This window comes from Hippocampus guttulatus, chromosome 11 (genome assembly GCF_054856545.1).
Source record: "Hippocampus guttulatus isolate MCC_2025c chromosome 11, RoL_Hgut_1.0, whole genome shotgun sequence".
NCBI lineage: Eukaryota > Metazoa > Chordata > Actinopteri > Syngnathiformes > Syngnathidae > Hippocampus > Hippocampus guttulatus.
Genome location: NC_141271.1, coordinates 13,520,467 through 13,534,758, shown reverse-complemented (window position 1 = coordinate 13,534,758; position 14,292 = coordinate 13,520,467). Strand labels below are relative to the sequence as shown.

The following is a 14,292-nucleotide window of genomic DNA, read 5'->3' as shown; positions in this document are numbered from 1 at the left end:
TCGGCCTAAAAATGCCTTACTATACTATGTCGTTTATTTTGGGCTAAAAACGCCTTACTATACTATGTCGTTTTTTTTTAGCTAAAAACGCCTTACTATATTATGTCGGGTTTTTTTAGCTAAAAACGCTTTACTATACGATGTCGTTTTTTTTAGCTAAAATCGCTTTACTATACTATGTCGTTTTTTTAAGCTAAAAATGCCTTACTATACTATGTCGTTCTTTTCGGCCTAAAAACGCCTTACTATACTATGTCGTTCTTTTCGGCCTAAAAACGCCTTACTATACTATGTCGTTTTTTTTTCGGCCTAAAAACGCCTTACTATACTATGTCGTTTTTTTCGGGCTAAAAACGCCTTACAATACTATGTCGGTTTTTTTTTTGCTAAAAACGCCTTGCTATACTATGTCGTTCTTTTTGGCCTAAAAACGCCTTACTAAATATACTATGTCGGTTTTTTCGGCCTAAAAACGCCTTACTATACTATGTCGTTTTTTTCGGCCAAAAACGCCTTACTATACTATGTCGTTCTTTTCGGGCTAAAAACGCCTTACTATACTATGTCGTTCTTTTCGGGCTAAAAACGCCTTACTATACTATGTCGTTTTTTTCGGGGTAAAAACGCCTTACTATACTATGTCGTTTTTTTCGGCCTAAAAACGCCTTACTATACTATGTCGTTTTTTTCGGGCTAAAAACGCCTTACAATACTATGTCGTTTTTTTTTTGTTGCTAAAAACGCCTTGCTATACTATGTCGTTCTTTTTGGCCTAAAAACGCCTTACTATACTATGTCGGTTTTTTCGGCCTAAAAACGCCTTACTATATTATGTCGTTTTTTTCGGCCTAAAAACGCCTTACTATACTATGTCGTTCTTTTCGGCCTAAAAACGCCTTACTATACTGTCGTGGTTTTTTTCGGCCTAAAAACGCCTTACTATACTATGTCGTTTATTTTGGGCTAAAAACGCCTTACTATACTTTCGTTTTTTTTTAGCTAAAAACGCCTTACTATATTATGTCGTTTTTTTTAGCTAAAAACGCTTTACTATACTATGTCGTTTTTTTTAGCTAAGAACGCCTTACTATACTATGTCGTTTTCTTCGGGTAAAAACGCCTTACTATACTATGTCGGGTTTTTTCGGGCTAAAAATGCCTTACTATACTATGTCGTTTTTTTCGGCCTAAAAATGCCTTACTATACTATGTCGTTTATTTTGGGCTAAAAACGCCTTACTATACTATGTCGTTTTTTTTTAGCTAAAAACGCCTTACTATATTATGTCGGGTTTTTTTAGCTAAAAACGCTTTACTATACGATGTCGTTTTTTTTAGCTAAAATCGCTTTACTATACTATGTCGTTTTTTTAAGCTAAAAATGCCTTACTATACTATGTCGTTCTTTTCGGCCTAAAAACGCCTTACTATACTATGTCGTTCTTTTCGGCCTAAAAACGCCTTACTATACTATGTCGTTTTTTTTCGGCCTAAAAACGCCTTACTATACTATGTCGTTCTTTTCGGCCTAAAAACGCCTTACTATACTATGTCGTTCTTTTTGGCCTAAAAACGCCTTACTAAATATACTATGTCGGTTTTTTCGGCCTAAAAACGCCTTACTATACTATGTCGTTTTTTTCGGCCAAAAACGCCTTACTATACTATGTCGTTCTTTTCGGGCTAAAAACGCCTTACTATACTATGTCGTTCTTTTCGGGCTAAAAACGCCTTACTATACTATGTCGTTTTTTCCGGGGTAAAAACGCCTTACTATACTATGTCGTTTTTTTCGGCCTAAAAACGCCTTACTATACTATGTCGTTTTTTTCGGGCTAAAAACGCCTTACAATACTATGTCGTTTTTTTTTTGTTGCTAAAAACGCCTTGCTATACTATGTCGTTCTTTTTGGCCTAAAAACGCCTTACTATACTATGTCGGTTTTTTCGGCCTAAAAACGCCTTACTATATTATGTCGTTTTTTTCGGCCTAAAAACGCCTTACTATACTATGTCGTTCTTTTCGGCCTAAAAACGCCTTACTATACTGTCGTGGTTTTTTTCGGCCTAAAAACGCCTTACTATACTATGTCGTTTATTTTGGGCTAAAAACGCCTTACTATACTTTCGTTTTTTTTTAGCTAAAAACGCCTTACTATATTATGTCGTTTTTTTTAGCTAAAAACGCTTTACTATACTATGTCGTTTTTTTTAGCTAAGAACGCCTTACTATACTATGTCGTTTTCTTCGGGTAAAAACGCCTTACTATACTATGTCGGGTTTTTTCGGGCTAAAAATGCCTTACTATACTATGTCGTTTTTTTCGGCCTAAAAACGCCTTCATAAACTATGACGTTTTTTTTCGGGCTAAAAACGCCTTACTATACTATGTCGTTTTTTTTCGGCTTAAAAACGCCTTACTATACTATGTCGTTTATTTTTAGCTAAAAAGGCCTTACTGTATATACTATGTCGTTTTTTTCGGCCTAAAAACGCCTTACTATATTGTGTCGTTTTTTTCGGCCTAAAAACGCCTTACTATACTATGTCATTTTTTTCGGCCTAAAAACGCCTTACTATACTATGTCGTTTTTTTCGGCCTAAAAACGCCTTACTATACTATGTCGTTTTTTTTAGCTAAAAATGCCTTACTATACTATGTCGTTTTTTTCGGGGTAAACACGCCTTACTATACTATGTCGTTTTTTTCGGGCTAAAAACGCCTTACTATACTATGTCGTTCTTTTCGGCCTATAAACGCCTTACTTTACTATGTCTTTCTTTTCGGCCTAAAACGCCTTACTATACTCTGTCGTTTTTTTTTCGGCCTAAAAATGCCTTACTATACTATGTCGTTTATTTTGGGCTAAAAACGCCTTACTATACTATGTCGTTTTTTTTTAGCTAAAAACGCCTTACTATATTATGTCGGGTTTTTTTAGCTAAAAACGCTTTACTATACGATGTCGTTTTTTTTAGCTAAAATCGCTTTACTATACTATGTCGTTTTTTTAAGCTAAAAATGCCTTACTATACTATGTCGTTCTTTTCGGCCTAAAAACGCCTTACTATACTATGTCGGTTTTTTCGGCCTAAAAACGCCTTACTATATTATGTCGTTTTTTTCGGCCTAAAAACGCCTTACTATACTATGTCGTTCTTTTCGGCCTAAAAACGCCTTACTATACTGTCGTGGTTTTTTTCGGCCTAAAAACGCCTTACTATACTATGTCGTTTATTTTGGGCTAAAAACGCCTTACTATACTTTCGTTTTTTTTTTGCTAAAAACGCCTTACTATATTATGTCGTTTTTTTTAGCTAAAAACGCTTTACTATACTGTCGTTTTTTTTAGCTAAGAACGCCTTACTATACTATGTCGTTTTCTTCGGGTAAAAACGCCTTACTATACTATGTCGGGTTTTTTCGGGCTAAAAATGCCTTACTATACTATGTCGTTTTTTTCGGCCTAAAAACGCCTTCATAAACTATGACGTTTTTTTTCGGGCTAAAAACGCCTTACTATACTATGTCGTTTTTTTTTCGGCTTAAAAACGCCTTACTATACTATGTCGTTTATTTTTAGCTAAAAAGGCCTTACTGTATATACTATGTCGTTTTTTTCGGCCTAAAAACGCCTTACTATACTATGTCGTTTATTTTGGGCTAAAAACGCCTTACTATACTGTCGGTTTTTTTTAGCTAAAAACGCCTTACTATATTATGTCGTTTTTTTTTAGCTAAAAACGCTTTACTATACTATGTCGTTTTTCTTAGCTAAAAACGCCTTACTATACTATGTCGTTTTCTTCGGGTAAAAACACCTTACTATACTATGTGGTTTTTTCGGCCTAAAAACGCCTTACTATACTATGTCGGGTTTTTTCGGGCTAAAAATGCCTTACTATACTATGTCGTTTTTTTCGGCCTAAAAACACCTTCATAAACTATGACGTTTTTTTTCGGGCTAAAAACGCCTTACTATACTATGTCGGGGTTTTTTCGGCTTAAAAACGCCTTACTATACGATGTCGTTTATTTTTAGCTAAAAAGGCCTTACTGTATATACTATGTCGTTTTTTTCGGCCTAAAAACGCCTTACTATACTATGTCTTTTTTTATAGCTAAAAATGCCTTACTATATATACTATGTCGGGTTTTTTCGGCCTAAAAACGCCTTACTATACTATGTCATTTTTTTTCGGCCTAAAAACGCCTTACTATACTATGGTTTTTTTTGTTGCTAAAAACGCCTTACTATATACTATGTCATTTTTTTCGGCCTAAAAACGCCTTACTATACTATGGTTTTTTTTGTTGCTAAAAACGCCTTACTATATACTATGTCGTTTTTTTCGGGCTAAAAACGGCTTACTATACTATGTCGTTTTTTGTTTTTTTTTGCCTAAAAACGTCATACTATACATACACGTCGATTTTTTTATCAAAAAACGCCTTACTATACATGGTCGTTTTTTTTCCGTCAAAAAACGCCTTGGTATACATGGTCGTTTTTTTCGTCAAAAAACGCCTTACAATACTATGTCGTTTTTTTTTGTTGCTAAAAACGCCTTGCTATACTATGTCGTTCTTTTTGGCCTAAAAACGCCTTACTAAATATACTATGTCGGTTTTTTCGGCCTAAAAACGCCTTACTATACTATGTCGTTTTTTTCGGCCAAAAACGCCTTACTATACTATGTCGTTCTTTTCGGGCTAAAAACGCCTTACTATACTATGTCGTTCTTTTCGGGCTAAAAACGCCTTATATACTATGTCGTTTTTTTCGGGGTAAAAACGCCTTACTATACTATGTCGTTTTTTTCGGGCTAAAAACGCCTTACTATACTATGTCGTTCTTTTCGGCCTAAAAACGCCTTACTATACTATGTCGTTTTTTTCGGCCTAAAAACGCCTTACTATACTATGTCGTTTTTTTCGGGCTAAAAACGCCTTACAATACTATGTCGTTTTTTTTTTTTGCTAAAAACGCCTTGCTATACTATGTCGTTCTTTTTGGCCTAAAAACGCCTTACTATACTATGTCGGTTTTTTCGGCCTAAAAACGCCTTACTATATTATGTCGTTTTTTTCGGCCTAAAAACGCCTTACTATACTATGTCGTTCTTTTCGGCCTAAAAACGCCTTACTATACTATGTCTTTCTTTTCGGCCTAAAAACGCCTTACTATACTGTCGTGTTTTTTTTTCGGCCTAAAAACGCCTTACTATACTATGTCGTTTATTTTGGGCTAAAAACGCCTTACTATACTTTCGTTTTTTTTTAGCTAAAAACGGCTTACTATATTATGTCGTTTTTTTTAGCTAAAAACGCTTTACTATACTATGTCGTTTTTTTTAGCTAAGAACGCCTTACTATACTATGTCGTTTTCTTCGGGTAAAAACGCCTTACTATACTATGTCGGGTTTTTTCGGGCTAAAAATGCCTTACTATACTATGTCGTTTTTTTCGGCCTAAAAACGCCTTCATAAACTATGACGTTTTTTTTCGGGCTAAAAACGCCTTACTATACTATGTCGTTTTTTTTCGGCTTAAAAACGCCTTACTATACTATGTCGTTTATTTTTAGCTAAAAAGGCCTTACTGTATATACTATGTCGTTTATTTTGGGCTAAAAACGCCTTACTATACTGTCGTGTTTTTTTAGCTAAAAACGCCTTACTATATTATGTCGTTTTTTTTAGCTAAAAACGCTTTACTATACTATGTCGTTTTTTTTAGCTAAAAACGCCTTACTATACTATGTCGTTTTCTTCGGGTAAAAACGCCTTACTATACTATGTGGTTTTTTCGGCCTAAAAACGCCTTACTATACTATGTCGGTTTTTTTCGGGCTAAAAATGCCTTACTATACTATGTCGTTTTTTTCGGCCTAAAAACACCTTCATAAACTATGACGTTTTTTTCGGGCTAAAAACGCCTTACTATACTATGTCGGGGGTTTTTCGGCTTAAAAACGCCTTACTATACGATGTCGTTTATTTTTAGCTAAAAAGGCCTTACTGTATATACTATGTCGTTTTCTTCGGCCTAAAAATGCCTTACTATACTATGTCTTTTTTTATAGCTAAAAATGCCTTACTATATATACTATGTCGGGTTTTTTCGGCCTAAAAACGCCTTACTATACTGTCATTTTTTTCGGCCTAAAAACGCCTTACTATACTATGGTTTTTTTTGTTGCTAAAAACGCCTTACTATATACTATGTCGTTTTTTTTGCCTAAAAACGTCATACTATACATACACGTCGATTTTTTTTTATCAAAAAACGCCTTACTATACATGGTCGTTTTTTTTCCGTCAAAAAACGCCTTGGTATACATGGTCGTTTTTTTCGTCAAAAAACGCCTTACTATACATGGTCGTTTTTTTCTTCAAAAAACGCCTTACTATACATGGTTGTTTTTTCGGGCTAAAAGTATCGCCCAAAAACGCCTTACTATATATACATGGTCGTTTTTTTCATCAAAAAACGGCATACTATACACGGTCGTTTTTTTTCGTCAAAAAACGCCATACTATACATGGTCGTTTTTTTCCGGATAAAAACGCCTTACTATACATGGTCGTTTTTTTCCGGCTAAAAACGCCTTCCTAGACATGGTCTTTTTTGTTCATCAAAAATGCCTTACTATACATGGTCGTTTTTTTCGTCAAAAAACGCTATACTATTCATGAATGTTTTTTTCATCAAAAAACGCCTTACTATACATGGTCTTTTTTTCTTCTCACTGTTGAACTAACGCCCTAACCAGTGGACCATGGTGGCTGTGCTTTCCCAAGCTCATAAGTAACAACCCAAAAAGGCCTTTACATACCTGTTCAATAAAAAGCTTGATGTGCAAACTCTGCAGATGACGGCGGAGACCTGGATTCGAACCGGCATCTTCTCGCTGTTAAACTGACGCCCTAACCAGTGGACCACGGTGGCTGTGCTTTCCCAAGCTCATAAGTAACAACCCAAAAAGGCCTTTGCATACCTGGTCGTTCAAAAAAAAGCTTGATGTGCAAACTCTGCAAATGATGGCGGAGACCTGGATTCGAACCGGCATCTTCTCAGTGTTATACTGACGCCTTAACCAGTGTACCACGGTGGGTGTGCTTTCACAAGTTCATAAGTAACAACCCAAAAAGGCCTTTACATACCTGGTCACAAAAGGCCTGATGTACAAACTCTGCAAATGATGGCGGAGACCTGGATTTTTTTGTTTTTCAGCTAAAAACGCCTTACTATAACATGGTCATTTTATTTTTGCTAAAAACGCTTTACTATACATGGTTGGTTTTTTTTCGTCAAAAAACGCCATACAAACATGGTCATTTTTTTCGTCGAAAAACGCCAAACCACATAGTATAGTAAGGCCTTTTTAGCCCGATAAAAACGACATAGTATAGTAAGGCGTTTTTAGCTAAAAAAAAAAAAAAGACATAGTATAGTAAGGCGTTTTTAAGCCTGAAAAAAACGACATATTATAGTAAGGCGTTTTTAGCTAAAAAAAACGACATAGTATAGTAAGGCGTTTTTAGTCCGAAAAAAACGACATAGTATAGTAAGGCGTTTTCAGCTAAAAAAATGACATAGTATAGTAAGGCGTTTTTAGGCCGAAAAAAACGACATAGTATAGTAAGGCGTCTTTAGCCCCAAAAAACGACATAGTATAGTAAGGCATTTTTAGCCCGAAAAAAAAGACATAGAAAGGCGTTTTTAGCCCGAAAAAAACAACATAGTACAGTAAGGTGTTTTTAGCTAAAAAAAAAAGACATAGTATAGTAAGGCGTTTTTAGCTAAAAAAAATGACATTGTATAGTAAGGTGTTTTTAGCCCGAAAAAACCGACATAATATAGTAAGGCGTTTTTAGCTAAAAAAAAAAACGACATAGTATAGTAAGGCGTTTTTAGCCCGAAAAAAATGACATATTATAGTAAGGCGTTTTTAGCCCGAAAAAAAACGACATAGTATTGTAAGGCGTTGTTAGCTTAAAAAAACGTCATACTATAGTAAGGCGTTTTTAGCCCGAAAAAAACGACATAGTATAGTAAGGCGTTTTTAGCCCGAAAAAAACGACATAGTATAGTAAGGCGTTTTTAGCTATAAAAAAAACGACATAGTATAGTAGGGCGTTTTTAGGCCGAAAAAAACGACATAGTATAGTTAGGCTTTTTTAGCCCGAAAAAAACAACATAGTATAGTAAGGCATTTTTAGGCCGAAAAAAACGACATAGTATATATAGTAAGGCGTTTTTAGGCCGAAAAAAACGACATAGTATAGTAAGGCGTTTTTAGCCCGAAAAAAACGACCATGTATAGTAAGGCGTTTTTAGCCGAAAAAAACGACCATGTATAGTAAGGCGTTTTTAGCCGAAAAAAACTGACCATGTATAGTCAGGCGTTTTTTGCTGAAAAACACCACCATATATAGTCAGGCGTTTTTAGCTGAAAAAAACGACCATGTATAGTAAGCCGTTTTTATCCGAAAATAACGACCATGCATAGTAAGGCGTCTTTTTATCTGAAAGAAACTGACCATGTATAGTAAGGCGTTTTTAGCCGAAAAAAACTGAACATGTATAGTAAGGCGTTTATAGACGAAAAAACCGACCATGTATAGTAAGGCGTTTTTAGACGAAAAAAACGACCATGTACAGTATAGTAAGGCTTTTTAGCCCAAAAAAACGACCATGTATAGTAAGGCGTTTTAACCCGAAAAAAACGACCATATATAGTCAGGCATTTTTAGACGAAAAAAACGACCATGTATAGTAAGGCGTTTTTATCGGAAAAAAACTGACCATGTATAGTAAGGCGTTTTTAGCCAAAAAAAACGACCATGTATAGTAAGGCGTTTTTAGCCAAAAAAAACGACCATGTATAGTAAGGCGTTTTTAGCCGAAAAAAACGACCATGTATAGTAAGGCGTTTTTAGCCGAAAAAAACGACCATGTATAGTAAGGCGTTTTAACCCGGAAAAAAAACGACCATGTATATATAGTCAGGCGTTTTTAGACGAAAGAAAACGACCATGTATCGTAAGGCGTTTTTAGCCGAAAAAGAGAGAGAGAGAGAGATAGAGAGAGAGAGAGAGAAGGAAAATGGAAGAGCCTCATCGTTCAATTCACTTCTTTGTACCGCCTCGTTCGCGACCGACACATAACTAGACAGCAGAGAGTGCACTGCGAATCTGTTCTCCTGAGGATGTCACCAAGGTGGCGTTGGCTGTGGTTTACCTCACAACAAAGGCAAAGGTTGATGAGTCAAAGGAAATTGCAGGACTTCATGATGATGATGATACACAGATTGTCTTTCCATTTGATGCCTCAGAAAGAGGAAGCATAAAAGACATGCTGATCAGAGCATCTTGTGACAAAAATCACATTTTCATTTTGTAATATAGTGTCACAATGCAGTCATCTAAAATCGAATAAGTTGTGCCTCCGTGACAGTTTGGAATTCATATTGTACATCGTGTCAAAGGCCAAAACATTTGGTACACCTGGTCCAACTTATATTGGGTGTTCTTAAAGTCACTATGCCATTATATTTTTTATTAACAGAGATATTTCAAGGTATACATTCAGGAGCCTATGTACCTCTTGTAATCCATCATAAAACATGTCCGTTAATAAAAAATAAATAAGATAAAATAAAAGTGCACAATGACTATATGAACACAGTGTAGTAAAATCTGTACAATCACCCAATTTGACAATATACATATAAAACAATCTGCGTTAAGAAATGATAATAATGCTCAATTAAGGGCAAAAAATACATGATTAATTCATAAGTATTTACATAGCAATGATTTGAATATTTATTTTGATTGTAATACTATAATACATTTCAATTTGTTTCTGTTTGTTTGATTTGTAAAATAACCTCATGATGAATAACAACAAGTACATGAAATGTGGAGGTCTAATTCATAATTGTATTCATAAAATGACATCATTAGTCTGAATATACTGTATGTTTTATTCAAATAAATTTTTATGGAGCTGTCAAGAGAAAATTACACGGGATCCTTTTTTCTCTTTTTTTTTTTAATTCAGTTTTTGTGTTTGAATTCCATTGTTTCGGACAGTGATTCTCACAATGTAATATTTTTACCTCTTGTGACGCACGGGCTCCATCAAGTGGTTTGCGAAGGAAACACTGCCTGAACACCATTCAATTGTATTTAACTTTTTAGTACAATTGACACATTTAACCTTTAAATAAAAACAATACAGTTTATTTGTAAAGTCACTGTGGTGATAACACTCAGTGAAAAGCGGATGGGTACGTGTCACATTTCTGCAGAAAGTAAAGGGGTTTGGAAATAGATTTAAACATATGTATACAATATGTATTACTCTTCCAGTGCTTTAGTGTTCTCAACCAACATTGAAGACATCAAATACACAAAGTTACGCACCACGTACGTCAAACATAACTGCGTCCAATGTATTCTTGTAAAAGCTCGATGTGATTTTCTCTCAAGTTTTCCCAAGTGCATTTCTAGTTTAGTTAACAAAGCACAAGAGTAGTAGGATTACCGGTAGTCAAAAGTGGTGCTAGTACTCTTTTGCTTTTTTTTGGGGGGGGGGGGGCACATCATGAGTTATAGATGGAGTTGACACGTTGAACGTAGCTGGCGTAAGGCTCTACTTCCTCGACGCTCTCTGTCTGGAAAAAAAAAACCCAGACAAAAAGTCATTATCGAAACATAAAAGTGTGCTCGAAAAAGGAAAAGAAACTTAACCTCAAGAGAAAGGAACAACTCTAAAACACCTACGGGTTCAGATTTGGTTGACAAGCGGCGTCTGTGAAAGGGAACACAATTGTTCAAAATTTAAGGAACAATTTAGTCACAAAAAAAGGGGAAATAAAAGGGACAAATAACAGAATTGTAGAACTTCAATGAAGTAGCTTGTAGATGCTCACCTAAGCGTGATTCGCTTCTTGTATATAAAGAATGAGAATGCAGCGAGGACTATGAAGACTGATGCAACTAGAAGGCACACTGTAGTATAGGGAAGACCTGAGGGGCAAAACAAAAGGAAATGTACTGGGAGTTGAATTTTCAAAAAAGGGAAAAACAGGATATCAGTCTGTGAAGTTAATTGCACCATTTGGGAAGAATTTTAATCCAGCTTTGATTCAACATTTTACAGCAATTTTGAATATAACTTGAAAAATCTGTTGACGGAAATTGTAGTTTTACTCCAAATTTGGCACTTAGTTTTTATTTTTAGTATTAGTTTTATATTTAGGTGCGGGATAAAAAACACAAAAACAAAGGTTGTGTTGTGTAAAAAAAGTAAATTCTAATTCATTAACAATTGTTTGGTACTCACTTATTGACATTGAATGTAACAAATGAAATGTCCTGCACTCTCTTCCGTAGCATTTTTGGCACCAAAAAAAAAAAACCCCTCAAAATTCTACGGCGTACAAACCTTTTCGGTGCTTTGGTACCAACATCTTCTCTGCTGGCCAGAATGGATGTTTGATGATGCATGTCGCGTTCTTCACATCCTCGGGTAGTTTCAGGCGGCTTTCTACAGAGAACAATCCACCGGAAGTCCACTGCTTCTCCGCGGCAGACGCATTCCTGGCGTGGCGCCACGTGACGGCGGCGGCCGGCTTTCCTCCCTCGGCTGTGCAGACGGCCTCCGTGCTGTTGTCATCCCTCGGCTCCAACCAAGACGAGATACGAGGAGGAACTGGCGCAGAAGAATTGACAAATACACTACCATACTTTTAAACAGGTAGGGGACAAGGGAGCACGCTGATGCCATCAAAGTTTTTTTTTTTTTTTTATAATCTGAAATGTGGAATTTAAAAAAAAACCCTAACAAACAAAACACAAAGGAATATCCACGTGTTATTTTTCAAGATATCACTTTTTTGGAAAAAAAATAAAGAACTGGGCTGTTTTTGCATTACGGCCTTTTTTTTATTGTTCTTTGCAACTGTTTTGCTTATACCAAATTTTTCATAAAATTTTTTTTAAAAACATTTTTGTAGTCGGGCGGCCCCGTGGGCCAGTGGTTAGTGCGTTGCCTCCCTGTGTGGAGTTTGATGTTCTTCCGGGCCTGCGTGGGTTTTCTCCGGGTACTCCGGTTTCGTCCCACATTAAAAAAAAAAAAAACATGCATGGCAGGCTGATTGAGCACTCTAAATTGTCCCTAGGTGTGAATGTGAGCGCGGATGGTTGTTTGTCTCTGTGTGCCCTGCGATTGGCTGGCAACCGGTTCAGGGTGTCCCCCGCCTAAAGCCCGATGACAGCTGCGATTTCTAAGTAGTATTCAACCCAACCAGTCACTACGGTGGACATCTTATCATGTTATCAGGTTATCATTATTGGTGCATGAAAGGTTTAAAGTTTCTTGTAACATTTCAACTTTTTTTCTTCAAAAAAAAAAAAGACTTTTTCAACAACACAGTTTTTCCTCATAAATTACAATTTGTACTTTTGTTTTACACAATTATGACTTCTTTGGCTCCCAAAATCGCTTTTTAAAAATGTTTTTTCGACAACATTTCAGTAGAAATCAGTACTTTGAGTGAAACGACAACTTTTTTTTTTTCACTAAAACAATGTGACTTTTTCAGGTGTGTAAACTCATACAGTAGCTTTTTCGCAATATTACTTTTTTTTTTAACATTCCAAATGTTGCCCGATGTGGAAATTGGTGCTCGGTCGCACCTGTGATGGACACGCTGATGTTACAGGTGTGGGATCCTCCAAGGAAAGCCGTTTCGCACCTGTACATGCCCACGTCGCGCTCAGAAAAGTTGGGGATGTGCAGGTAGAAATGGGACTCGGAGACACTGCGCAGAGACTTGCCATCGGCGCAGGTGTCTAACACTTGACTTTTGATCGAGCTGTTGCCCACCTGACACTGTTTGTGTCCCGCCAGGTCAACTTTCCAGATGACGTACATCAACTTTCCCCACGACACATCGGTGCAGTTCAGCTTCACCTCGCTGCCCACATTGAAACATAAGTGGACCACTGTCAAAAGAAATAAGAAACAATCATTTATACATTTGCAAGAGTTGAATTTTGGATGCCATCGGCTTGTGCAGTTAGAAGTGGAAAGAAAGAAGACACTGGAAATCCGTATAGAGTTTACTGCTCGCCGATTCATAGAGACAGGGCGGGCATCGGTCGGCTTCTTCAATGGAACATCTTGCATTGCCTTCGCCTCTTTCACTCCTCTTTCCGCTGGCATTCTGACTCATAACTGCACTGCATCTAAGCAACCGATTTGCGGTGCATATAGTACATACACTTCTATTAAAAAATTTTTTTAAAAAGTGTGGGGGGGGGGGGGTTAGTTAATAGCTCTCTGGCCATGTGAAAATAAATGCGGAATAGAAAACGGCAACAAAAAAAGTGACAATAAAAAAATAGTGATACTCATAAATGGCATTGATGATGTATAAATGACATGAGAAATTTAAAAAAACATCTGAAAAATAAAACAATAAAATAAAGAACAAAACATGCATTCATTCAAAAAATGAAACTATCAAATGAATGAATAAATCTAACGTGCATATCCAATTGGTATACTCTGAATAAATGATGAACAATCTAAAAAGAAATACCTGACATTGTTGGAAAAAAATTAATGAACCGAATACGTATAAAATACATCCTTAATATTTTTTTTAAAAACCACAAAAAATAACTGGTCCAAAAATGTAAGAATAAAAAAAGAATACTGACAATACTCTTGACAAATAAACACGTCTCGGGTAGTTTAAAGATAGAACAATGTTGTCTGTGTCACTGAAAGGAGGTTGAAAATTAATTGCATTTTTTTTCCCATGATATGAGGAAGCAATTATTCTGTATTTGTTTACAATGTCAGAGGAAGAAAGACTCAAATATGTTTAACTGTCTGCTATTTTATTTTGCTCTGTTTCTGTCAAGTGCCTGAATGCAACAACAGGTGATTCTCTTTATTGATATTGACTCTGTGGATGCCTGCAGACTCATTTGCGATATTTATACCTCTCTTTATGGCATGTAAAATAACACAAACTCTGAAATGAACATTCATCCAAGAAGTTAAAAAAAAATCAATTCAACTGATTGCAGCTATTACACACCTGAGTCGTGGGTCCATGCTTGGCACAGCAACGAGAGAATGACAGCAAAAACCCCAGTCGGCTCCCTCATTTTCAGCGATCCACACGACTTTTAAACCATCTTTTATCGACTGAACCAGCTTCTGGTTAAGGAGTGATGCAGCTCTTCCAATCCACAGAGA

The 14,292-nt window shown here is 36.2% G+C and overlaps 1 protein-coding gene across 1 annotated transcript; it reads right to left on the bottom strand.

Moving 5' to 3' along the window:
- Positions 1-10,240: 10,240 nt before the first annotated feature.
- On the bottom strand, positions 10,241-14,292 carry LOC147198158 (cell surface glycoprotein CD200 receptor 1-A). The gene is made up of 6 exons (XM_086123786.1): positions 14,132-14,292; positions 12,717-13,025; positions 11,464-11,730; positions 10,949-11,045; positions 10,800-10,827; positions 10,241-10,690 (listed from the first exon to the last, which is right to left on the bottom strand). The coding sequence occupies exons 1-6, from the start codon at positions 14,199-14,201 to the stop codon at positions 10,619-10,621; spliced, it is 843 nt and encodes a 280-aa protein (XP_085979912.1). The 5' UTR covers positions 14,202-14,292; the 3' UTR covers positions 10,241-10,618.

Excerpts from the sequence above, each read along its gene's own strand:
- LOC147198158 (XM_086123786.1), bottom strand. The coding sequence starts at position 14,201 with ATGAGGGAGCCGACTGGGGTTTTTGCTGTCATTCTCTCGTTGCTGTGC. Across the intron at positions 11,046-11,463 it reads GGTACCAAAGCACCGAAAAG|GTCTTCCCTATACTACAGTG; the intron begins GTTTGTACGCCG and ends TTTGCCCCTCAG. Across the intron at positions 10,691-10,799 it reads TGTCAACCAAATCTGAACCC|ACAGAGAGCGTCGAGGAAGT; the intron begins GTAGGTGTTTTA and ends TTTTTTTTCCAG.